Genomic DNA, 24,678 nt, shown 5'->3' with positions numbered 1-24,678 from the left:
TGTAAATTCCAGCATTTTTGTCTGGAGCTCTGGTTTGTGTCGCACGACTCCTCAAAGCTTTCAGAAGTGTTTCTTCTTTGTCCGACAAATGTTATCAAGCCAGGGAAGCACTAAACTGCTTTGTGGAGCTCATTTTGGGCACTTTCACCTTCCAGTTTGTCTTTTTACCAGTAAATCTTCTTTTTATTGTCCAGATCCAGCCTCTCTACTTTGGGTCAGGGCTGATCATTGAGCTGCATTTGCTCATTTTTACACGTTTCGCCCTCTAAATTTGTTCTAATACTCGCATCCAACCATGTTCGAGCTCCAACTCGAAAGGCGAGGAATTCCGATGAAATGATCACTTACTTAAAGAATAAGGCTAGCTTTTAGCAGCTCGATGGCGGGCCCTGGGGCATAATGGCCCTGTTAAACAGCAGGAAAAGCTGAGTGCTTTACATTGTTGCCGCTAATGGAGTGGACCGAGAGAGCATAGGCGACGTTGTGACCCGGCGAATTATAAATGAAACACACAATCATAAAAGCTACCTGACATTTCTCTAACGCTGTGTGACGTGAGCATTTAGGAGAAAAGGTAAGGACCCGAGGAACCATTAATATGTAACACAAGCAGAGCGACAAATGCACTTCTGACTTTTTATGGTTTGTCCTGCTTCCTGTTTCTTCTAAAAAACCATTTTTTTAAGAAATCCCCCCGTTGCTCAGCCATCTTGTGTCCGTCGGTAATAAATACCTTATAAAGCTAATTTCCTGTCCTCTGATGAAATTAGACAGATCAGAGTAATTACTTTTATCAAGCACAGGAAACGGAGTCTCCCACAATCTCCTGCTATCAAGTCGGAAAATAAATTCTTCCAGTGTCGGCGGCCTTTGTTTTCCTCCACGCTCACGGAAGCGGAACTAAAATGTAATTTTCACTCTTTAATATCTCATTATTTTTCGGAATTAGCGGCACAAAGTCCCGGTAAACATGTTATTCCGACTCACGGTTTATTTTTTCCAGGCGAGTTTTTGCCGACGGCCCTCGACGTGCTCGTCCCGGCCCCGAGCTGCCGCCACTGAAGCAGGAAAACAAAGAACAACAACAAAAAAAAAAGAAAAAATCTGCCTCGGCCGCCCACGCGCTCATGACAGCCAGAAACACACACACACACATGCTTGAGGAGATAAACACGCTCACAAATGCCGACACTTTGCCGGCTGATATGACATCAGGCGGCAGCAGGCGGGATCCCTCCTGGGTTCAGCTGCTGTTAAATTAAACAGTAAATCATCTCGGCAAAAGACACCAGAGTGATGTGAGAGTCAAGGGCAACAGTTCTGGGCTCTTTAGGAGGACATGAGGAGGACTTTATGAAGGAGATAAATAACAGCTTAACAAACAGCCTCCGTCTGGGCCCTTGGAGGTCGGCCCGGGAGACCCCGCGGATCGCCAGGATGAAGGCACGGCGAGAATTCCCGGGAAGACTTTGCGAAGGGGTGTGGGGGAGGAGGATTGTTGTGACATTTGACGAGGTCGGCCAGACAGGACGGGACGGTGGAAACAAGACGGAACACAGCGGCGCTAATCGACAGCGCCGAGGGGAAACATGGTAGACATGGGATGATGGTAGGAAAATCAGTCCCGAGCCCTGAGACTGAATTGAACGCCGGTCAAGAATTCTAATCTGATTTAATGGACTGTTGTTCCATTCTTTTTGTCGCTGGCTCGCTTCCCCGGAGCTAAAGCGCCAGGAAAATCCGAACCAAATGCCTCTGACCTCCTTCACTCCAGTATAACCAACTGTTTACATCGTCCCTGGATCAGGCGCACTGTGGCCACGCCCCACGTCACATGACCTCCGTGCGTAGTTCTTCCCCAAATCTCCGAAACGACTCTCAAGACAAGGAATCCGAATGAAAAGTGGTCCGTAGCAGCTCGTCCTTCTCCTCTGCCGGTTTATCGCTGCGCCGCTCCTTCAGCCGGCCCACATTTTTATTTGCTCCTCGATTCCAGGAGGAAAGGAACATTTTTCCGTAATGCTCTATAAAAGCCGAAGCGTCCCAGCGTGTACATTAACCGGTGTGGGTGTGCAGCTCCTGCACGGGGGCCCCGGCTCGCTCCGTTATGGTCCATCTGAGTCTGAGCAGAGACGGTTTCTTTATGTGAGGTGATTCCTGGCGGTTATGGTCATAATAAAGAGACTCTGGAGCGCCTCCACTCTCCCGTCAATGATTTTTCCAATGGACGTCGGGGACAAACGGGTGTTGACGACCCCTTTTCTGACCGGTACCGTCCAAAGACGCGCCATCTGCTTCCCGAAAGGGAGGGTGGCGGCACCTAGATCGGCCATCTGCGTGTCGTCCCTGGGACGCGCGCGCTGAATACACAGATGCGCGGCAGCACAAACACACACACACACACACACACACCTCAATCTTCCAGGGTTCATTTGTCAGGATGACAGCTGGACGCCTGTTTTGCCAGACAGGATCTTCTGCTCGGTTAGCATGAGCCAGAACATCCAGGGAAACATTGTGAGGCATGTTTAGAGGCTGTAGCGAGGCCGTGTGTGTGTGTGTGTGTGTGTGTGTGTGTGTGTGTGTGTGTGTGTGTGTGTGTTGTGACTGAGCAGCTTCTCTAAACAGCCAGCAGCAGTATGCCGAGGTCCAGCCCCTCTTCAGCTCCCGCCTGTGTTTGGCTCCGGCAGCCTTGGCGAGGAGCTGCTCGTTCTGTCAGGCTTCCAGTCGGTGGAACGCACGTTCGGGCCCCTGCGCCGACACCTTCCCTGCTTTCGGTTTCCCTGGTGGCTGCTGGGAAAACTTACTTGCATTCCTTCAGTGGGATTGCGTGAGCGTTGGGGATGGATTCGGACCGCCACCGCAGGGTTCCAGCAAGCAGAAGGAGGGGAAGTTTGAATCCCCGCTGCCGGCACTCGGCAGCCTCTTTCTAGCGCTGCAGCCAGGGGTCACGCTTGGTTACAGGCTGGTGCTGATGCAGTCAAATTACACTCACTTTTATTTTCCACTTCTTACTTTCTCCCTCTCATCACGCTGGCTTGGCCTCCAGTATCCTTCCGGTCCAAATGTCCTCCCTCCGTGCTGCCACCTGCTGGACTCAAATGAACATAAGTGAAAGAAACTCAGAGAAAATGGATTTTAATAGCTCTCTCTCTCTCTCTCTCTGTCTTCCTGGGTGTGGGTGTGTGTGTGTGTGTGTGTGTGTGTGTGTGTGTGTCTGCACTGGGATTTGGAGCGGACTAAATGACTGGGAAAAGTGCAGCGACAGCAGTTTTAATGCCACTCCTGTCACCTCTCTCCCCCGTCTCCCTCTCTCTCTGCCAGTCTCCCTCTCTCGTCCCTCTAATTACACAGATTGGGTTTCACGGGGATGCGGGAACGAGGACTAACAGGGGGTCCTTGATATTGTCCTTGTCCAAGCCTCAGGGAGGGACTTGAGAAGTCGCCCATGCATCCATCACCCTCCTGATTTCACCATTTAATCAATCCTGTAATGAAATGTGTGCCGCCCGTGGGGGCGGGCGTGGCGAGATGGTGGTGAAGCAAAAGCTGTCTCCACCCTACAGTGGCGTGAGGACAGGTGGGACAGAGACACCTCCTGCTGCGGCACCAGGACCCCTCAGTTCTTCCCTCATAAAAGGCTTTATGGTAGTTTCATACTGTAGTAGATCTTGTGGATTACTAAATTGCCTATTAACAGAGTCATCGGCCTGTAATTGTCCACGTTTGCGGCGTCCAACGTGTCTTTTTGATGGACACGAGCAGAAGCGTGCCCATCAAAAATGCCAAACCCATCCAGATCCGCCTCCGCCCGTCGGCAAATGTCACCGTCTGCCCGTCTGTGGGCGCGGCTGCGCCGGCGACCGGGAACGTGGCGATGGCGGCGCTGCTGCCGTTTGTGCTTCATAGCTCGGTTTGTTGGTTTTGGTGGACACGTCTGACCCGGCCTCTTTGGCCGACTGTTTCCGCTGACCTGGTTCTGGACAGCAGCAACACACACCGATACATCAAACAGCTGTGCGTGTGTGTGTGTGTGTGTGTGTGTGTGTGTGTGTGTGCTGGATCTCAGTCAGGTCATCTGAGATGGAACTTGCTGTACTCCACTCATGGCAGACAGCAGATTATATCCAATCAATGGTAGCAGCAGAATCATTCATGTATTCATAGAGGAGGGAGACGCGGAGCGTCGGCACAGATGCTGCGCGACAGTCGGTCAATTTTCTACCTGTTTAAGGCCGTGATTATAGATAATCTCCCAGCAGGTTGTTGCCATCACCGCACAGGCTGGATCAGTCAGAGCTCCATTTCCCTGTTTGCATAAATGCGGCGGAGACCACAGACCCGCCTGGATGGACGTGCGTCATTTTTGATCTGGGCGGGTCGACGGCGTCTGAGGGTACATGTAAACACCCGAATCATCGATCAGACGCTGCTGATTAGCAGGCAGAGCTAAGGCGTGCGCGTGTCCAGACTCCCGAAGGGAGCTTGAATGTGTGAAATCAGGCGAAGATTCAGCTAAACGGGTCGTTATTGGTGTTTTGGCGGGAGTTGGGCTGCTTTTTTGACATGATTGATGGAGGCGTGAGCAGTTGTAAATAAAGGCAGTGGCTTGTTTGGGGAGATCATCCATCCAGCCTGCATACATTTACCTCCTCATTCATCACGGATCTATCTCCTCCGTATTGGCAGCGTGACGGCGTTTCGCCTTCCCTTTATCTCCTGCTTCTCTCACGCAGCCCTTCCACAACATCACTGCATCAGCTGGCACGGCTGAATCTTGAAAATATCTCCAGACCAGGATGTTTATAAAAGATATCCACCGCGGTTAGCTTAGCATTACTGACAGGAAAGCTAAAGATGATCAGCATAGCTTCGGCGCTAGCAGCTGCTGTGTAGTGACCCCAGTCAGTCACCAAAACCTAAACTAATGAGCTGAATGTATAGTTTTCCTCTCTTAGGTCAAAGATATGCGTTGCCTTCATATATTTATGATGTATAACTGTAGTGTGGAGCCTGACCTGAGGGGGGGTAGGGCGGCCATTGTTGGGGCCTCTGGAGGCCAGATCCAGCTCTGGGGTTACGCTCAAGGTCACTGACTGGAAAATAATGACTGGAAAAGCGCCGCGCATGTTAAGGATGTTGAGGGAAAGTGGAGCGACTGGGAGGAAAAACCACGGCGCAACTGCGCGCTAATGTAAACACTCAACAAGGTCCCTCCCCCCAGATGTGGCCCCACGGGTTTGGATCCACAGGGCTGTTCATGGACGTGCTGTGGGGACACACGCGGAGCTGCCACCCATGTAAGCGGTGCCAGTCAGACACCCTTTAAATCGAACATGAATTTCCTCAGTGAGAATTAATTCCTCCACACCCCAGTGGCTGTGGGAGAACGGCTCCTTCTCTGTTAGTCACCCCCCCCCCCCTTTCCTCTCCACTTCTCTGTTTTCCCCGAAGACCCGGAGGCATGATAATTTCTCATTTGATTCAGTTTTGCCAGGCAGAAGAGAGCAAAGCTCACTGATAAGATCTCCTTAAGAAGCAGACAAGTTGTCAGTAATGAAGGGAATTGCTTTGATCCGTCTACAAATAGGTCATTTAGACAGTGTCTGCTTTCTGATGCGCGATGATACCGTCGCTCCCTCCCTCTCTCCCTCTCTCTCTCTGTCTCTCTATCAGGCTGAGGTTCGTCCCTTCTTCCCCCGGGTGGGTTTCCACTGTGTTATCCTGCGCTCTCTTATGTGTCTTGGGGACAGAATTGTGTCTTTATTAAAGTTAAATGTATTTATATTGGATTTACATTTTATGAGACCGCGTTACAGCACGCACCGACGGCACGTGCGTGTCCTTTTTCAGCGCACGGTGGCGTCTGATGGTGACATGTTTTATGGAAATATTGACTGAATTCACATACATTTTGTGACGGGGGGGGGGGCTAATTGGCTGGGATGACTGTAGCAACAAGAGTGTGGGAAAACCCAATTGGAATAAGGAAAGCTATCGCTTCCTAAACGGCGAGGACTTACACGGCCCCGCCAAGGCCGGAGGATTGAAGTCATTTCATTTTTCACGCACGGCTTCTGTCCCCCTACGAGACCTGAAGTGGCCAGAGAGGCGAGGGGGGAGAGGAGGAGCCACGATGAGAGGAGTCAAGAAGAAGACAAGGGGGGGGGGGCAATGAAGACGGTCGGGGCAGAGGTGGCGGCAGCTGGGTGTGGAGTAATTGTGTCTTCTAATGCGACAGGAGGGGTGGATGGAGTCAGCGCTCCTCCGCCTGGAGAGGAGTTTGATGGCGGAGCCTCAGGAGTTCGGCCACTGTTTGTCGGCTTGTTGGTGTTTAAAGGACGAGCAGCAGCAGTCGATGCCTGCAGCTCGTTAATTATCATCGCTGTCAGCAGTCATTTGCCGAGATGTGCGGCGGGCCTTCTGCCGCTACACCACCCCCCCACCCCCACCCCCCCACCTCCTCCGTTCCCAGTGGAAAAACACGAGGAGGCAGGAATAAATAAGATTAAGGATGTAATGACAGCCCGTTCTGATGCTAACACTGACCACAGGTGGCGCTAACGATGCAGAAGAAGGGGGCTTCTGGAACAGAGGTCCGTCTGAAATGATCCTCACATGTTCTTATTAGCTGTTCGGGTCAGCCTGTGACAGACGGGTAGGAGTGTGTGTGTGTGTGTGGGGGGGGATTGGTTCCTGAAGTTCCTGAAGATGGAGGGAACGTTGGGCAGCTGAACACCTCCAGTACACTCCACGAAGCTCTTCACTGAAATAGGCATTAATTTGAAGGTTGGCCAGGGTGTGTGTGTCTGTGTGTGTGTCTGTGTGTGTGTGTGTGTGTGTGGTGTGTGTGTGTGTGTGTGTGTGTGTGTGTGAGACTGTGATTGAATCAGGCTGGAACGCCAGCTGACGTTCCCGACTTGTCACCTTCTTAATGGCCATGAATGGAGCACTTCCAGGTGTGGACTCTATTTAGGGACTATATTTCTTTAAAAGGATCCAAATGATTCCCAATTACGCAGCACTCGGGGCCACGTAACGCACCTCCGCATTAGCCGTCCACCGTCAGCGAGGGAAGCGCTCCAACATGGCGGGGTCTCTGATGCGTCTGTTCATTTTGACGCCGTTATTTTCATCCGCACCTGTTTGTTGAGGCGTCTCCTGCTGTTTCTCACCAATTACGCAACCGTTTCAGCCCAATATTTCCACACTCTAATCTAACTCTCACCGGGTTTTTTTGTAATTTTATTCCTTTCTTGTTGTTGTTTTCCCCATTTCAACCCGTCTGCGATCCCAGCTTGGCTCCGGCGGCTCTTAATAAATCACTGCCCGGCTGCCAGCGCTAATGGCGAGAGCGCCGTGTGTTGATTTCATCTCTCCCAAACTGAAATATTGAATTTTAACTTCTCCTCCGAAGGTTTCTAACCCTCCCAAACAGAAGGAAAATTCTTCTCAACAGCAGCTGTGATGGAAACCGTCGATCCGTCCCGGCTAAAGAATCCGAAAGGGTTCACGTCTCTCTTCTGTCTTGCAGATCCGCTCGGACCAGGACCAGGACATCTCGATCCGATACAGCATCACCGGGGTGGGAGCAGATCAACCGCCCAACGAGGTTTTCAACATCGACCCCGTCCTTGGGAAGATGTTCGTCACCAAACCGCTTGACCGGGAACATCGTTCTTCTTACCATGTGAGTGCTGGTCTCCAGTGTTCCAGTAAATGGGTCCATTATATTTATTAAAATGTGCTGGACATTAGCGCCCCTAGTGGATGGAGATGTGTAGTGCATGAAGCTACTGGTTGTGTCTAGTGGGAAATGCTGTTTGGTCCAGTTTGCTCCTTGTATGTTTGGCAAAATCGGTCAAAGCTTTGATGAAGGGACGTCCTGGACAACAAGAGGAAGGATTAAACTTCCAGCTGGAATCAGTCCAGCTTTCAGTCATGTGACCAACCACAACTCATTTGAAGTTTCACGCCCTTCTGCTTAAAACAGACCTCTGAAGACAAAAATAACCCCACAAATTTATTTGTTCTATTTTCAGCGAACGTGCGACATCGTGGTTTGACTCGCCTGCTGCTTTAGCATGTTAGCATTGAACGGAATCTTGCTGGTTTCACTAATGCAGAAAAAAAGTGCTGAAAAATCATCAAAGATTCACGCTTGGACCCTCGTTCAGGACCTCAGAGTGGGTCCAGGCTGAGTGGAGAGCATTAAGGAAATGAGAGGAGACACTGTGAGGGCAGATGTTTACGAAGCATATTTCCCATCAGTCCTGCTCCGACGGAAGCGACCCCGTCCTCTGATCCAGGCTCTCGACATCCTTCCTCCATCCCGACGTTCCGTCTGGCCCCGACATGCTCTCCTGACGTCGTGACTGAACAAACGCCGCCGCCCGTGTCGTTCGGAGCGCGTTGTGAAGAGTCTTTGTGAGGAAATCACTAAATAGTCGGCCTCAGGGACATCAGCGTTCCTAATTGAATCAGCACACTTGTGTTCTTTTTCAAAGGCATATGGAGACGCCTCGACCTCCACACGTAAGGTGGAAAAACAGATCCGTCGCTTCCATTTGAACTCAACATTTTCTTGGTAATTCAGTTCAGGGTGCATCTCTTCATTCTTATTCAGGCGGCCACCTTTCCTGCTCCCTCAACGCTTCATAATAGAAGCAGCAGCAGGGGTTGATTTTACAGCATGTCCCATCTTTGGGAAGAATCCTGGTTGGTGATTCCACTGATCTGAGGACAGCAGGGCTGAATATTAAATGGCCCGACTCTGTCTGGGGCTGGATAACACCTTCAGGTTCCTTTAAAATATACAGTATATACACATGTTCAAACCCCGGACTTGATCCTGTCCAACCCTTTCTTCACAGCAGAGACACTCAACAAAGGGGTTTATTTTTCTTTTCAGAGTTAAATTCAAAGGAGACAGATGCAGCTTATGATTTCAGCAACCGTTATGCTGCAAGTTCTGGACCAACACCGCAGATCGTTATCAGCCCAACCCGCCGCAAATGGACCGAAATGCTAAATTTTTGCGGTGCAGAGGCGTTTTCGCTTTTCCGAGCTGCACTGAAAGCATCGTCACCTTGAAGGGTAAATAAATGTAGCTCCTTGGTGATTTATTTATGGTTTCCCCATTTCCAGAGCAGGAAGACTTTTAAATGCTGCCGAGGGCGTGAGGGCACGCTCGGATTTAGGCGGGAGAGCGGCGGCTAATGCTGAAGCTGAGGTTTGTTTTCCAGAGCGAGCGGGCTTTTTATTAACCCGCCAAATGAGGCAGGCTGCAGCCGGCCGTTCACCCGGAGAGCCACGATCCGATGCATCAGCAAATCCCCGTTATTAACTGAAATTATACTGGTTCATCTTGTAAACCTGGCAGCTCTGGGAGCCTCCATCAGTCCGTTCCACAGCTGTTGTGGGCGGATTTTTAGCAAAAATGAGACGCTCGTTACCACGCGAGGTGCAACACGGCCTGTCACAAGAGTCTGGATTTCAGAAAATGGTCACCTTCAAGACCTTTACCATTTCTTTCTTCCCGATGTAGGCCGGAACGGAACGCTGCAGGAGTTCCATTCCTTGTCAACGTCTCCTGCGGGGAAAAGGGAAGACAGCGTGACTAATTTGTGCTCCATTGTACGCTCTAGCAGCCTTCAATTAGCAAGAAAATAACCAAGCAAATAACATATTGCAGAGAAACTGACCTTTGTGACTTTTCTGAAGTCTGAAGAAAAGAGAATTGTATGAAACGACGGTTAGTTCAAGTGAGACAGACAATTACCAGACGAGAGGGTTAGAGTGACTTCAATAAGACACCGCAAATACAAAACTTTAATTTAATTTTCAGTCTGACGTTCACAGAGCTGCGGTTTCTGACACCAGCAGCAGGCTTCTCTCCTGGCTCCTGGCTCGCTCTAAAGTCTCTAAAAATGTCCTCCTCCGCCTCTCGTGCTGCAGCTCCGCGCCCACGCCGTGGACATGAACGGGAACCAGGTGGAAAACCCCATCGATCTGTACATCTTCGTCATCGACATGAACGACAACAGACCCGAGTTCAAAAACCAGGTTTACAACGGCTCCGTGGACGAAGGCTCCAAACCAGGTGAGGCTCCACCGTGAGGAGGAGGAGGACCGTTAAACCGGGGCCATCTTCGCCGCCCTTGACGGAGAATCCATCTCCCGCGGCGGCTTTTCATTTATCCAACCAACGCGGCTGTAAACCGGAATGTGTTCAGGCTGCAGAGATGGGCGGTAAAATCCACCGGCCTGCAGCGGCACCGGGTCACGCACCCATGAACCGCACTTTATTGCAGCGGGTTGATCTAAATAGTTGGTTTCCATCCCTCCCTCGCCCTCGTTCCCCCTCTCCCGCCCCTCCCCCAGTCGTTCCCCCGGGTCCCAGCGGCACGGGTGACATTCAGCTGAACAATAATCACAAAAAAAGAGAGTTTTAGAATTTAGAGCTCCAGCGGTTTCAGCGCAAGGCCAATTACAGTTTGGAATTAGTTTGCAAATTAAAGAGTCATTACGGGGGCCTAATCCTGTCAAGCACAGCTTAGGCGCCCGTACAAAGGGTCCACATTAAACCCCCGAAGAGCGCAGCTTAATGAAATTACCCCCGTCGACGGGTGACACATTGTGGTTCTTCACCTCCTCCCCACCATCACGCTCAGAAGCGATAGGTTGATAGTTGAGATGGTTCCCCCCCCCTCCCCCATTTCTCTGCCATCCTCTCCCTTCTGCTGCTCCTGCCACATATTTTTCCTTTTTCACCCGGCTGAGGGGCCTTCGGGGCGCTCCCTCCGGCCGAGTCATTGACAAATGTTGCTTTGAAATGTAATGAACTTTGAAATGGGAGCTGCGGTTCCAATTATCCCCGGACAGGGCCTGTCACTGGTGTGATATCACTATCTCTGCCAATTAGATTTGGCTGTGAGGAGCCGAGCACAAGAAATGGAGCGATGGAGAGATTCAGTCACAGGAGTCTGTGAAGGCATCGTGACGCGTTCACAGCACACACATGTGCACACGCGTGACACTGCGCGATGTTACAGAGATACAAGAAGAGACAACCTGCGCCCAGCTTTAAAGCTGCGGGTGGCAAAATCAAAGCTAACGCTAATGCTAACTGACATTAAGAACTTAATTAGACCTTTCTAGTTACCGCAGTGTGTTTGGGCGTGCACGTTTGTCCATGGCTGTGCTCTTCTTCATCAGGTACATACGTCATGCACGTGTCGGCCTTCGACGCGGACGACAACACCACCGCTAACGGAATGGTGCGCTACCGGATCCTGTCTCAGATGCCGCACAGCCCCATCCCCAACATGTTCACCATCAACAGCGAGACGGGGGACATCGTCACCGTGGCGCCCGGGCTCGATCGAGAGGTCGGTGCATTGGTTTTTTATGAAAGGGGGAGTTCGCCCCCAAAATTAAAGCCGCCGGTTTAGTTTATTTGTTGATTCCTGCCCTGGTCAGCGTGTTTATGGAGCTCTAAAGTTTAGACAGGATCCAAACGTGTTTATTCTCCAGACGTGGACGTGCTGTTGACAACTGGCAAAGAAATCTCCCAGACAGATCGTCCTCCCAAACTGTCAGTGGTGACAGACCTATTAACAACACATCACACTGCAGTGGGCTGCTGGCGCGTTGTTTCCCGTGCGCACACGCGTGTCTTTGTCTCTGCGCACGTGCTTCTGTAGACGGAGTGGAAATATCTGAGATAAAATGCCCTTGACACCTGTCAGAGACACACAAAAGCCTATATAATCACAGCTACGCTCGATAAAATACAGGCAATTAACATTCAAATAAAAAGAAAACTTAAAAATAAAGATGCGCGCGCGCGTGTGTGTGTGTGTGTGTGGTGTGTGTGTGTGTGTGGTGTGTGTGTGTGTGGTGTGTGTGTGTGTGTGTGTGTGTGTGTGAAGGAGAGAGAGAGAGAGTTTTTCCAGAAGAGAACGTTAGCTTGCAGGGTAGCTCGATGCTAATCCACCCAGTCAGCACCGGTGCTTCCAGTAACCAGGATGTTTGACTAGTGGAGCAGAAATCAACGTTTTTGAGTCAAATGTGAAGCGTTCCGGAGGCGCTGTAGGTGAAATGCTGCTCTGCACCGCAGAAGCCGGCTCCACGGGAAGGCTAGCCATGAATCGTGATTCAGAGTAGTAAAGGGAAGGACGGGAAGACGCCCGTGCCCTGTTCTTACTGTCAGCCGCTATTAAACAGTAATGAAAGTTTCTTTCATGGGAAAATCAATACGATGCATCAGGTTTTGCTGATAACTGTCAGCAGATGATTCGATTCCGCTGCGACGGTCCTGATCTGCTGCCACCTCAAAAACATAAAAAACAAACAAAATCGGCTTTCTTTCCTGGGATTTGATACAAAATCTTAGAAAAAGATACCCAAACGTACCAAAGTTGGCCAAACTTACCAAGTTTCGGTACCCCCCCCCCGCTGTTCCTCATCCGCTCCCCTGTTCTCTAAAGCACCCTCCTCCACTCGGTGAACTCCTCCACCGTTCCCCCCCCCGCGAGAGTTTCCCGCCGGTCTGACAGCAGCAGACCCCCTTCCCGGGGTGGGGGCCGCCTGTGCACAGCTGAGAGGTTCAGAGGAGCTCTACATAATTGCTCCCTTGTCTAATTAGCGAGAGCGTTGAGCACACGCGACTGACGGGACAGTCGGACGGCGGCTGCCTCTAAACAAGATGTGGAGAAGCGGAGGTGTCGGCGTGTGTTTGTGTGTGTGTGTGTGTGTGTGTGTGTGTGTGTGTGTGTGTGGTGTGTGTGTGTGTGAAGGAGAGAGAGAGAGAGTTTTTCCAGAAGAGAATGTTAGCTTGCAGGGTAGCTCGATGCTAATCCACCCAGTCAGCACCGGTGCTTCCAGTAACCAGGATGTTTGACTAGTGGAGCAGAAATCAACGTTTTTGAGTCAAATGTGAAGCGTTCCGGAGGCGCTGTAGGTGAAATGCTGCTCTGCACCGCAGAAGCCGGCTCCACGGGAAGGCTAGCCATGAATCGTGATTCAGAGTAGTAAAGGGAAGGACGGGAAGACGCCCGTGCCCTGTTCTTACTGTCAGCCGCTATTAAACAGTAATGAAAGTTTCTTTCCTGGGAAAATCAATACGATGCATCAGGTTTTGCTGATAACTGTCAGCAGATGATTCGATTCCGCTGCGACGGTCCTGATCTGCTGCCACCTCAAAAACATAAAAAACAGACAAAATCGGCTTTCTTTCCTGGGATTTGATCCAAATTCTTAGAAAAAGATGCCCAAACGTACCAAAGTTGGCCAAACTTACCAAGTTTCGGTACCCCCCCCCCGCTGTTCCTCATCCGCTCCCCTGTTCTCTAAAGCACCCTCCTCCACTCGGTGAACTCCTCCACCGTTCCCCCCCCCGTGAGAGTTTCCCGCCGGTCTGACAGCAGCAGACCCCCTTCCCGGGGTGGGGGCCGCCTGTGCACAGCTGAGAGGTTCAGAGGAGCTCTACATAATTGCTCCCTTGTCTAATTAGCGAGAGCGTTGAGCACACGCGACTGACGGGACAGTCGGACGGCGGCTGCCTCTAAACAAGATGTGGAGAAGCGGAGGTGTCGGCGTGTGTTTGTTTGTGTGTTTTCGTGCGCACGCACGGGTGTTAATGAGAGCCGGCGCGTGAGGTTGGAGTTCAGCGTCTCGATGAGAGGAGCTGTCTAATCCGCCTGTTGTGGCGTCCCGGCCTAATTGGGATATTTACTTGGTAATTAGCAGGTGAGAGAGAGACTGGGAATGTAATTGGGAATCTCGGTGATGAGGCGCATTATACAGACAGGCGGCTCCGGGGCTCAGCGCTCGATACTCTCGCAGCCCATTAACCGCTCCCTTAGCCTGACGAGGAGGCCGAGGACGGAGGGGGGAAACGAACCCCCAAAGTTCCGGAGAATTCCCCGTATTTCCTCCCCACTGCATGTCACTGCTGCAGAGTTAATCTCCGTCGCACGCTTGGCTTTTCTCTTTTTTTCCGCCATCAGTTCTACTCGATAGGAAGAATCTTTGATGAGGAACCCTGAGGGAGGCTCGACACTCCAGCCTTCAGACGATCGTAGACGTGATCCTGGGATGTTTTAAATGAGCTCATGGGTAGCAGCCGTGAAGCAGGAGGCAGACGGGCTTTTTTAGTCCTCTCTGGAGTCAGTTTTCCGGCTGTTCCCGCCGATGAATGAATGAGTGATTGAAAGAACGGATAAATATCCCACTGCTGTGTGTTTGCAGAAAGTCTCCCAGTACACCATCATCGTGCAGGCCACGGACATGGAGGGCAACCTGAACTTTGGCCTCTCCAACACCGCCACCGCCATCATCACGGTCACCGACATCAACGACAACCCCCCCATGCTGACGTCCAGGACGGTGAGTGGGCAAGAAAAAGGGATGATAGGCAAACTAGGGCCTCGCGGCTTCAGCACTGACAAACAGAACGGAAAGAAGCCGTCCATTAAATAAGAAATAAGTCCCGGTGGAGGGTTTTATCCCACAGAGGTGTGATTTTTATCTCATCCATCTTTTATGGGTGAGGTTTCGTTTAGCTGCTAAATGTTACCGCTAGAGTTTGTAACCACTAAAGTTCTCCAGTACTCCATTAAAGGTCATTTAGAGGCATCCTTTAAAAGCATGAGGTGCAGTTAAAGTAACTGGGAGGATTTACTGGTGTAAAAAGGCCACCCTGACAGTGAAATAGGCTAATGCTAGCTAATGGAGGAGCTAGCAGCACCAACTACCTCTCTACGATGATGAGCTAGCACCGACAGCCACAGACGTCTTCAGAGCGTTGCGACATCACAGGCTGCATGTGAGCACAAAGAAGCAGCAGCCAGGGGGGGGGACACACAAAGGAGATGGCGAGAAGAAAGAGGACAAAGAAGGAAGAGATGAGTGGACTACCGCACCGAGTCCGGGATGAAAAATGAAGAGAGGAAAAAAGTGATGAGGGAAGGATGGGAAGGGAGGAAAGAAAGAGGGATTATTTGCTCGGTGGAGATATTTCCTCCAGCAGCGGTGATAAAGCACACGCACGCTCCGCTGTAAATCAGAGGCCTTTCCTGACTCGGCATTCCCGCCTTTAATTTAAGATTCTGCGCTGATGGCGGCGTATTGATGATAGCGGCCGGTGATGCATTCATATTCTCTCACTGTATTCCATCATGTTTAAGTGCGTTTCCATCAGCGCCACAGAGGGAAGTTAATATTATCATGGATATTGATGATAAACTTTAGGGGATGTTTTGGAGCCAAGATAAGCGGCGCACTTTCGCACGCCGCCTCCATAAATCATCCGTTTTATTGGCGAGATAACAACAAAGCCATTTTGTTGAGAATGCGGGCTATTATGCAAATATTTAGTGTTTGCAATAAGCCCCATATAGATCTCTCAACGCGCCCCAGACATGTAAAGTTTGGGGGATTTGTCTTTAATGTTTATGATTAATATTTCATCACGCCTATTTTTCCAGCGCGTCGGCGCACGTGTGAACTCAGACGAGCATCACGTCTCCTCCGTGACGCAGACGGATGGAACGAAAACCAAACCCAAACGAGCTACTCAGCTCCTCTGTTTGTGCATACAGTAGCAATAACGCCGAGGATTGAATTATTGCTCCGGTGCAATAAGGTTCGCCGCCACTGTCAAACAGATTCCCCCTAACGAAGTAACAGGCCTCCTCCAGCCGCAGGAGCGTAAAGATTTGTTGCTTCCTCAAGTTCAGCAGTCTCGAGTGTCAGTCAGGACTCGAGGGTTTCGCACCTTCGGCGGCGTCGAGGAGGAGGAGGAAGGAGATCGGAGAATCTCCCGTCCGTAAATTCAGCCGGAGGGAGCAGAAGAAGGAACATGACCAGAATACTGACCCAGAGTTGAAGCTCGGGGTCATAAAATGTAGAAAGTAAAGGTGAATAAAGAGCAGCATTTCTGAGGGTTGGAGTTTTTAAAACGTCCCTCTGATGATTTCCAACTTTCTTTGGATACCCGCTGATATTGTGTCTGTTAAAACTTGAGTCAGATTAATATCTCTCCTAATTTACACTCTTTGTTCCGGGTCTACTTCACTGTGACCTCGCTGGCGCCTTAACTTTGCATTTTCTGGCGGTTTTAATGATTTAAAGTGTGAGGAATTGAAATAAAACCTCCGCACCACCGAGATAAGAAAAAAAGAAGCCATCTTATCCAATCAAAGGCTGGACGCCTGATGTAACCTGCTCCAGACTGAGGCCTCGCAGACGTAATGAGACCTGGAATCTTAAACCGAGGGCGTTGGTGATAAGAGCAGAACCCACCTTTTCCGGGTCGTCCATCAGAGCTTGTTATCAGCGTTTGTTGCTTAAGGGCCCTCAGGAGCTCAAGAGCCATCTCTGAAGTTTGTTTTATTGAACTGGCATTGGGGAGTCCCTGAACCACGCCGCAGTAATAAAACAGTGGAGAGCAGGCACGTGCACGCGCCCAGGCCCTCAGATGAACGTGCAACAGCCCGCCTACTTATCCCAGAGCAGCCTGACCACACTGACTCGGCTGTTGTCTTAAGAATGTCACGGAGTCTCTGAACGGCTCTCCTGACGCTGCCTCCTAATCTGCCCGCTGCTGTCGGCTTGTTTGGGGGATGCGAGGGCTGCCAGGCGGGGTATTATGGTCTGTTAGAGTGTTTGGCGTGGGGGGCTCCGCTCTTTGATATCCTACATAAGCAGCTCAGCGGCTCCTCCACGCCTGTTATCTGTGGCAACACGGGGACGCCACCACGTTGACGAGCCTGTCACCTCCTGATGAGGGGAAGGAGCGCCCACGCGCTCACCTCCCGATCCGACGTGATTGGTTTAGAGTCAGCGGGTTGCTAATGAGGAGGCCTTTGGTTAGCGGTATGGGCGTCGTTGCTGCTGTTGCTGGTCCATCTCTGTGGGCTTCATCCCCTGAGCCTGTGCAGCTTTGATCAGTCCTCCCCCTAACAGACACATGAGTGAGAGCGGCTCGCGTCTCACCAGGCTTATCGGGACGAAGCACATGTGTTTGGACAGAACAGGACGACCGAAAGCCATTCAGACGCGCTCAAACGTCTGTTTTAAACCTCTCCTCTTGCTTCTGTCCTGGTTCGTTTTGTCGGTGTTGACAGCTCAACAGGAAGTGGAGGAAAATGGGAACGCTGCGGCTTTTTCCGATTGTCCACCTCCCTTGTTAAGGGTCGGTGTCATTCTCCACAGTTCTCCGGCGAGGTCCCCGAGAACAAGGTGGACATCGTGGTGGCTAATCTGACAGTGATAGATGCCGACCAACCGCATTCCCCTAACTGGAACGCCATCTACAGGATCATCAGTGGAGACCCATCGGGCCACTTCACCATCCGCACCGACCCTGTTAGCAACGACGGCATGGTTACCGTGGTGAAGGTAAGGTTGGCCCTTGCCCAGCTGTTCTCTCTCTCACACACACACACACAGACACACACACACACACACAGACCTAAACACGCGGTTGGCGAGACGACTGTAGCAAATGAGGTATTGATTTCTCAATTACGAAAGCCACACTTTTTATCCGCTCATAATGTTTTAGCTGCCGCGGTAAATGGCAGCAACAACATGGCCGTGGCTCGTAACGCCGCCATCCAGGTTGTCTGGAAAGTTTTATTACACTTGGAAAACGGCCCGTGGAATATTGACAGAGAGCACTCGGCTTTTATTTCCGTACAGTCTGTGTGTGTCGAGTGACCTTTAGCTGCTGCATTCCCGCCTCCTGCGAACAAGCTGCCATGTTGCTCATGTTTTGCAACGCAGAAGCTTGTTTGGTTGCCTGACCCACAACCAATAGAATTTCCTCCTTATGTACTCGGCTCCCACGAGTCGTATCTCAAGACTAGTAATAACGTGGAGAAAAAAACAGCAGTACCATCTCTGGTGTCATTCCCACAGCACCCCGAGCAGCGTACATTGGCATTTCGCTTCTCTTCATTATCTCTAGATGACTGCTTTTTATAATCCATTCCGCTCATGGCCTAATATAAAATTCAGCAGGAAGCCGGGCAGCCATAAGCTCCCATAGAGACTAGTGGGAGGTTATCAGAAAATCACGAAATAAGAGACAGGACACCCCGTGGGAAGACAGGAAATATACTGGTTTAAATGGTAAACAGAAGATCTTCGTTTTGCTCGAGAAGCCATTAGGCGGATATAGTGGCGTTCCTCTGTTTACTGAGGCGTTTGCTGTCTGCTCAGACACGACACTGCAGTGACACATACAGTAGGTACGCAGCAGCCTCCCGAGGAGACCCAAAAAAACCCACATTTATGCTGCCCCCCAGGGAGTTTATGAGGGCCGTGTTCGTAAACTGCGTGGCAATGGAGCCGAAAACAAACATGCAAAACAGAGTCGCTCCTTTCGAAAGAGCCATCAAAGTGAGTGAGGAGCAAAGGAGATGACAGGGCGAGCGGGCAGGATCGGGGATTTTTAAAGATTAAGAAAGACCACGGAGGCTGCAGATCACAAAGAGCACGGGGGTGGGGGGGGGGGGGGGGGGGGGGGTGAGGGGGTGGAAGTGCAGCAGAACAAATTAAGTAAAAGGCAAAGGGAGGAAGCGAAGCGATATGTAAGAAGTAATGGCTCATGGGCGAAGGATGGAAGCCGTGTTATTGACCCCTCACCCCTCTGGCTTCCCTCAGGGTGTGTGAGCGCAAGTGCATGCATGAGTGTGTGTGCATGTGTTTTTGTTCGCCTAAAGCAACACCGCAGACCTCCCTGTGCTCAGACTACCACTGGCTGCAGATCAGAGAGTCTTGAGCGTGGTTTGCCTCTAAATGAGTTCCCAGTGCACCCCGGGGTCACGCACAGATCCACGCTGCCGTGCTCACCCTGTAACACCAACGCGCCGACTCCTCTGCCCCGTCCACCAGGTTGCTTGATTAACAATGCCTTTTCACGTCAAGGCCCCCGCTGTCCGCTCGTACCCGTCTGGCACCGCAACATACAGAGGTGCTCACAGATGATTAGCGTCAGACCAGGGCGCCGTGAGGTGTCCGCCGTCTCCCTGGTTAGAAATGTGCCAGCAGTCAGTACAAGCAGCATATTTGTCCTCCGTTTTCTCTTCCAGCACTTGTTGTGTTGTCGTTTGAACCTGATGGTGTATTCTCCATTTGGAGAGCGCACAACTGTCACTCTGGTTTACGCTCAATCTGCAAACCCCTAGATTACACACACGTGCACGCTCGCGGCACACAACGGCTATGAATAGTCTGAGCTGAGGGTGTGTGTTGGCTGGTTTTGTGGTTTAGAGAGGATATGGGTCCAATTCATCAGAGGGCCACTTGATTCGACATGTGTTCATTTATCATGTCCTTTATCAACAATGGAGATTCGGCGCCGACTCCCTAGCCGTGCAGAAACAAAGAGAAATGTTGGCAGGGCCGCTAGCTCGCCACTCAACGTTATATTTACCTCCGCACACGTTCAAGGATAATGCAAAATTAACATCTTTGTGGAGCAGAGATGGGCGAGGGCAGGACCTGAGTTGCAGTTGTGGTGCAACAGATGTGACAAGTTCTCATTGGGCGTCACTTTTGTTGAGTTTGCCGCCGGTCGGTCAATACGGAAATGTCGATAAAATAAGCAAATGCAGGTCAGACATTTACAGACTATATTCAGCAAGATGGTCCCCCATATGAACCTGGTCCTGCTCTCGGTTCTTCCTGTTGATTAAAGATTATTCTTGGGTTTTACCTTGCTATCGGCTCGTTTTGGTGGGGTCAGGCTTTCTTTGGTCAGGTTTCTAGAGGCATGCCTGATTGGACACTGTATTGATTATAGGGTTCAGTTAGTTAGCAGTTAATCCTTGATTCTCAACATCTGTCTGTCATTCCTGTCCTTCCCTCCATCCTTCCTACAGCCGGTAGACTATGAGATGAACCGCGCCTTCATGCTGACAGTGGTGGTGTCCAACCAGGCCCACCTAGCCAGCGGCATCCAGTCATCGCTGCAGTCTACGGCAGGCGTCACCATATCCGTCCAAGATGTCAACGAAGCGCCGTACTTCCCCACCAACCCGAAGCACATCCGTTTCGAGGAGGGTATCCCCGCTGGCACGACCCTGACCACCTTCTCAGCCTCGGATCCCGACCGACTTCAGATGCAGCAAACAATCAGGTACGATGCGATTACGAAAGTGTGTTTTGTATTTAGACGGTTCCGTGAACCCAGAACGGTCCCGTCTGCTGAGCCGGGACAAGCTGCTTTTCTGTTCTAGCCTGGCAGTAATCTCTCCCAATCCACCAGCAGACAAAACAAGGCCTCTTGGATAAGTTCCATGTCAGTTCTTGAAGGTCAAAGTTCAACAAGAGAACTGTATTTTGGCAGCTCCCATTGCTCAAAGTCTTACTGAGCAAGGTTTATGAGCCAGACAAGAACCCTGCGGAAGGAGGCAAAGGTTAATAGGGTGCAGAAGCCTTCAGGGTAATCAGGGATGTGCACGTTCTGTGGGCTGTGCGAGCACATACAGTACATGCATTTGCACGCAGAGAACAAGAATGATGGAGGGAGGGGAGCTGCTGGCTCCGGCCCAGATATCTGACACAGCATAATGTCCACCTGCCTCCTGCGTTGCCTCCCTGGGTTTGAACTGTGAACCAACCTTTAAACGAGTAGCAGACCTTTTCTCAGTCCTGCAGAACGGCAGCAGAAACCAAAGAGTCCAGCAGAACCCTAAAGTGACCTCTTGACCACCCTACCACGTCTTGATGTGGCCTGTTTTGATTGGTGCTCTCACGTCAGATGACTTCGTAGCTTCCAGAGAATATATTGGTTTAATTTCACACTTTCTGCCGACCCTCGCGATCCACTAATCCTTTGCTTCCTAATTTCTCCTGGGAGAAGATGTAAACAAATTTCCCAGTTCGCTTCAAAGCAAATGAGGCTAAAGTGGGAATGTATTGTAATTAAGGAAGACATCAAAGTCAGCAGCCATCCTCACTCCTCCTCTGAATTCAGCTTGACCTTTGACCTTGCCTTTGACCTGCGCTGCACATCCTCCAAATCCAGTCACAGTTTCCACGATCAAAACCGGCTTCCTGCGAACTCTCCTGCGTGAGCAAGCCGCCCATCTGGGTAGGATCGCAGTCAAATCCCTCTGTTTTAGCCCGCTTCCACAGGAGGCTTCTCATCTAGGCCGTTACGCAAGGACACCGACCGCAGCTGTTCTATTCTGAATTCTCGTTGCTCCAGTGGAGCTCATCCTTGTCAGTCAGTTGGAGAGTCACTATTGCTGATGATCCTGTGTAGAGGAAGAGCTTCGGATTTCCTTTGTCGGACCTGTCGCCAGAAACATAGAAGAAATCCACGGGAAGATTCTGCTGAAGATGGGAGTGTTGAAAGGTTAAGAAACACCTGGGGGCGTTGCTGCAGCTCCAGGTCAAGGTGTGAATTTGACAGCTGCTTATCAAAGGAGGGACAAACCGCCAGCGTCCTGCTTGACATGGGGAGGAGGCGGGGGATTAGCGAGGCATCATGCATCACCTGTCAGGCCCCAGACCAGTGAGGTCGAGACATGGGACTGGAGACACTGGCATAAATGATTATCTGAACTACCTTGGCTTACTTTGAGACATGAATTTTTCATCCTCAGGGTCAGAGGTTTGAAAAATAAATGTCAGGCCTCTCCCACCGCCTGCTCAAACCCCAAACATCCACCCAGCTGCACACACGGACCCATCTTGAAATTTAACATTCATTTTGGACCAGCAGGGAAGTAAACAAAAACTGTTTACCTTCCCAAGGAGACTCAAAGTTTGAATTTTACGTCATTAAAGAAGCGGCGAAGGGGGACAACCCACGATCGACATTAAATCCGACAGAAGGAACCTGAAGACAAAACACTGGGGTTTTTCACATTCCACAGCTGCACAATTATCCACTGCGAGCTCTCAGAAATGCTATTAAAGCTCACAGTTTTTCCTTTTTGTTACTTATCTGGACTTTTGCTTTAATATAGGAGTAATAATGGAGCGTGTTGTCTATTCGGTGGGTCTGAAATTGGCTGCAAAGAATGTCCATTCAAGACCGGCTTTGCTTCATGAGCTTTATTACATCTGCAGAGAGCGCTGTTGAGGAGACTTAATTAAATTGTGGTGGTGGACAGCGTGCTCCACTACAAACCATTTGCTCTCCACTTCAGTCTGACCGGGAGAGATACGATTCAGGTGTTTTTGTTAAAGGTCATTATGCAGAGAAAACTCCCATCATACCCCTTTTTCCTGCGCTCCAGACATATTATCTCATGTCTGTGTTCCGATTTTGCTGGTAGGTGCTCGGGTTTTTAGACAACTTTGCTTGAGCAGGTCAGGGTGATGGAGCTAAACGATTTACTCGTATATGCAGCTGTCAATGTTCCACTTCTTGGAGGGGAGAAAATACCTTGTCTTCATATGCCACAAGCCTAGCATCAAACTGGACTACACCATTTCTTGAGAGCACCCCAAAAATGAGAGTGCAAGTCTCAGGTCAATGCAGTTGGACAAAAACCAATCAAAGTTGTCATAACAAGCGCGTTAAAACCAGATCACATGGTCGTCCTGCTGCCCTTCTCATGTCACTCTTCCCCGTCACCGCCGCCGTCCCCCACCCGCCCACTCCCTCCGTCCTGTAATCACACGTCCCACTGTGAAGGACTCACTCAGGTCCCGACGGTGATTTAACAGTCGGCCAGTTCGGCGGCGGCGGGCTGGGAAAGGCTGTGTGAAGATGTCAGCAGGAGTGTGAGAATGTCATCTCTGTGATCCCTCTGCCTGCGCGGAGCTGCTGCTGGGATCGTACCTGCTGCCTGATGGGGAAAACACCACCTCACTCACTGCAGGGACGAGTCTCCTGGGTCCAGCCTTCTCTGCTGTCTTTACCATCACTGTCCCCTCCCACACTGTTCATCACAGAAACATCAGAATGGCAGAAAATCAGTAATTATCCCCAAATAACTTAAAAGATCCTATTTTTACCTGAAATTCACCCGAACTGATGTTGCTACAGGTCCATTCCGCAGTACAAGCAGACACTTTCTGGATTTTATGTATGCAGCGCACGCACACACACACACACACACACACACACACATCCTCATATTTCTACCTTTGTGAGACATTTTACATTTCCTAACCTCATTCCTCCCAACTCTAACCTTAACCTCTGAACCACATCTTTACCCTTAAGCAGTTGTTTAAAGTTTTGGGGACCAAACCAAATGGTCCCACTTTGCATAAATATCCTCAATTTTGCAGGAAAATTAGTATTTTGGCATTCAATGTGTAGCAAATACAAGGACACACACACACACAGTCGTAGCAGTGCTTAACTAGAGAAGTAATTGACTTCTGTGGCTGGTACACAGGAGTGAAAAATGAGGTTAAATTGACTGTAGGCTGCGGGCTCTGGAAGGAAAGTCAATGAAGAATTAAACTGTGTGAAGGTCAGGCTGCTGTGAGTTTGGGAGCGTGCCGGTAATCTCTGTATGCACACCCGCTGCAGAAAACGCCACAAATATTTGTGAGTGCAAAAAAGCTCCCCCAACTCCTTCAGTCACACGCCCTTGTGTGTTTTTAGGTATTCAAAGCTGAACGACCCTGCAGACTGGTTGTCTATCAACAGAACCAACGGACAGATAATCACCACGGCGATACTCGACCGGGAGTCCGTCTACGTCAAAAACAACATATATGAAGCCACCTTCCTCGCAACAGACAACGGTAAAGAGGGACTTTTATAACTGTTGGTAAATTAATAAAGATTATCCTTCATGAAAATTACGGTGATTAATTAGTTGCCGCTATTCTAATTGAAGTATTGCTACATTTATTTCTGACCTTAATGCAAGAATTTTTCATTAGAGCAAACAAACAGTCATTTATGCAACAATGAGTAATTTAGTTAAATTATTAAAAACAAATATTGTGAGCATTAACATAATTTCACGGCATTCATTAATTTTGCTTCTTGCCTGCTATTATGAAAACGCATGAACTGTTTTTTTATAACAAACGTTAGCAAGCTGTGCTAGTCATTCTGCATTTCCAAATGTGTTTGCTATTTCATTTTCTCTTTCTGGGCTATTTCTGAATTACGATTATAAATATAATTATGAGTTATATCACAAGGACAATGATAATGACTTCAGAAAATTGTCCTATTTTTCTTTAATACGGTCTACAGGCCGAGGAAAACAACAAAATATGCTGTTCTCTGCTGTAACAGCTTCACCCTGCAACCACAGGACTGGAGGTTAAAGCCTTAGTTAGATTCTAAACATAGTGATGAGAAAAGAAGCTGCTTCGATGAATTCTACTGTAAATCTAACTGGAAATTCCACTCTTTGATTCTCATCTGTCAAGGAGAGACAATTGAAAATGACAGAAAAAAAAAGAAAAATTAAAACTGTTAAAACTGCAAAAAAGACATATGTGAGGATTGACATGGATATAAGGACACCAAAAAAAGCAAAAGCAGAGCAGCAAAGTTTGAGAAAATCCTGGATTCCCTAAACCAGTCACACTCTTGATCCTCTGCTTCTTGTCTTCTACCCGGCATCCTCGCTTTGCTGCATACATGTTTGTTCTGCCTTGAGCTTAAGTGAGCGCGAGTGCAATCTCTGCAAACAAATAAGTTTCCTGCTTTTCAAAGAAAGTGTCTCTTTT

At 49.9% G+C, this 24,678-nt stretch overlaps 1 protein-coding gene across 1 annotated transcript in view; it reads left to right on the top strand.

Annotated features, from left to right (window-relative positions):
* Positions 1–24,678, top strand: part of LOC130529841 (cadherin-4-like) — a 132,159-nt gene that overhangs the window by 97,949 nt on the left and 9,532 nt on the right. Inside the window, exons 6-12 of the mRNA XM_057040462.1 lie at positions 7,535–7,690; positions 9,958–10,102; positions 11,218–11,390; positions 14,254–14,391; positions 17,221–17,406; positions 19,896–20,152; positions 23,591–23,733. Of these exons, the coding sequence (XP_056896442.1) occupies positions 7,535–7,690; positions 9,958–10,102; positions 11,218–11,390; positions 14,254–14,391; positions 17,221–17,406; positions 19,896–20,152; positions 23,591–23,733 (1,198 nt within the window). The remainder of the gene's footprint in view (positions 1–7,534; positions 7,691–9,957; positions 10,103–11,217; positions 11,391–14,253; positions 14,392–17,220; positions 17,407–19,895; positions 20,153–23,590; positions 23,734–24,678) is intronic.

Source organism: Takifugu flavidus, chromosome 8, assembly GCF_003711565.1.
Source record: "Takifugu flavidus isolate HTHZ2018 chromosome 8, ASM371156v2, whole genome shotgun sequence".
Taxonomy (NCBI): domain Eukaryota; kingdom Metazoa; phylum Chordata; class Actinopteri; order Tetraodontiformes; family Tetraodontidae; genus Takifugu; species Takifugu flavidus.
The sequence above is the reverse complement of the archived record's forward strand: the minus strand, read 5'-3'. Positions and strand labels throughout refer to the sequence as shown.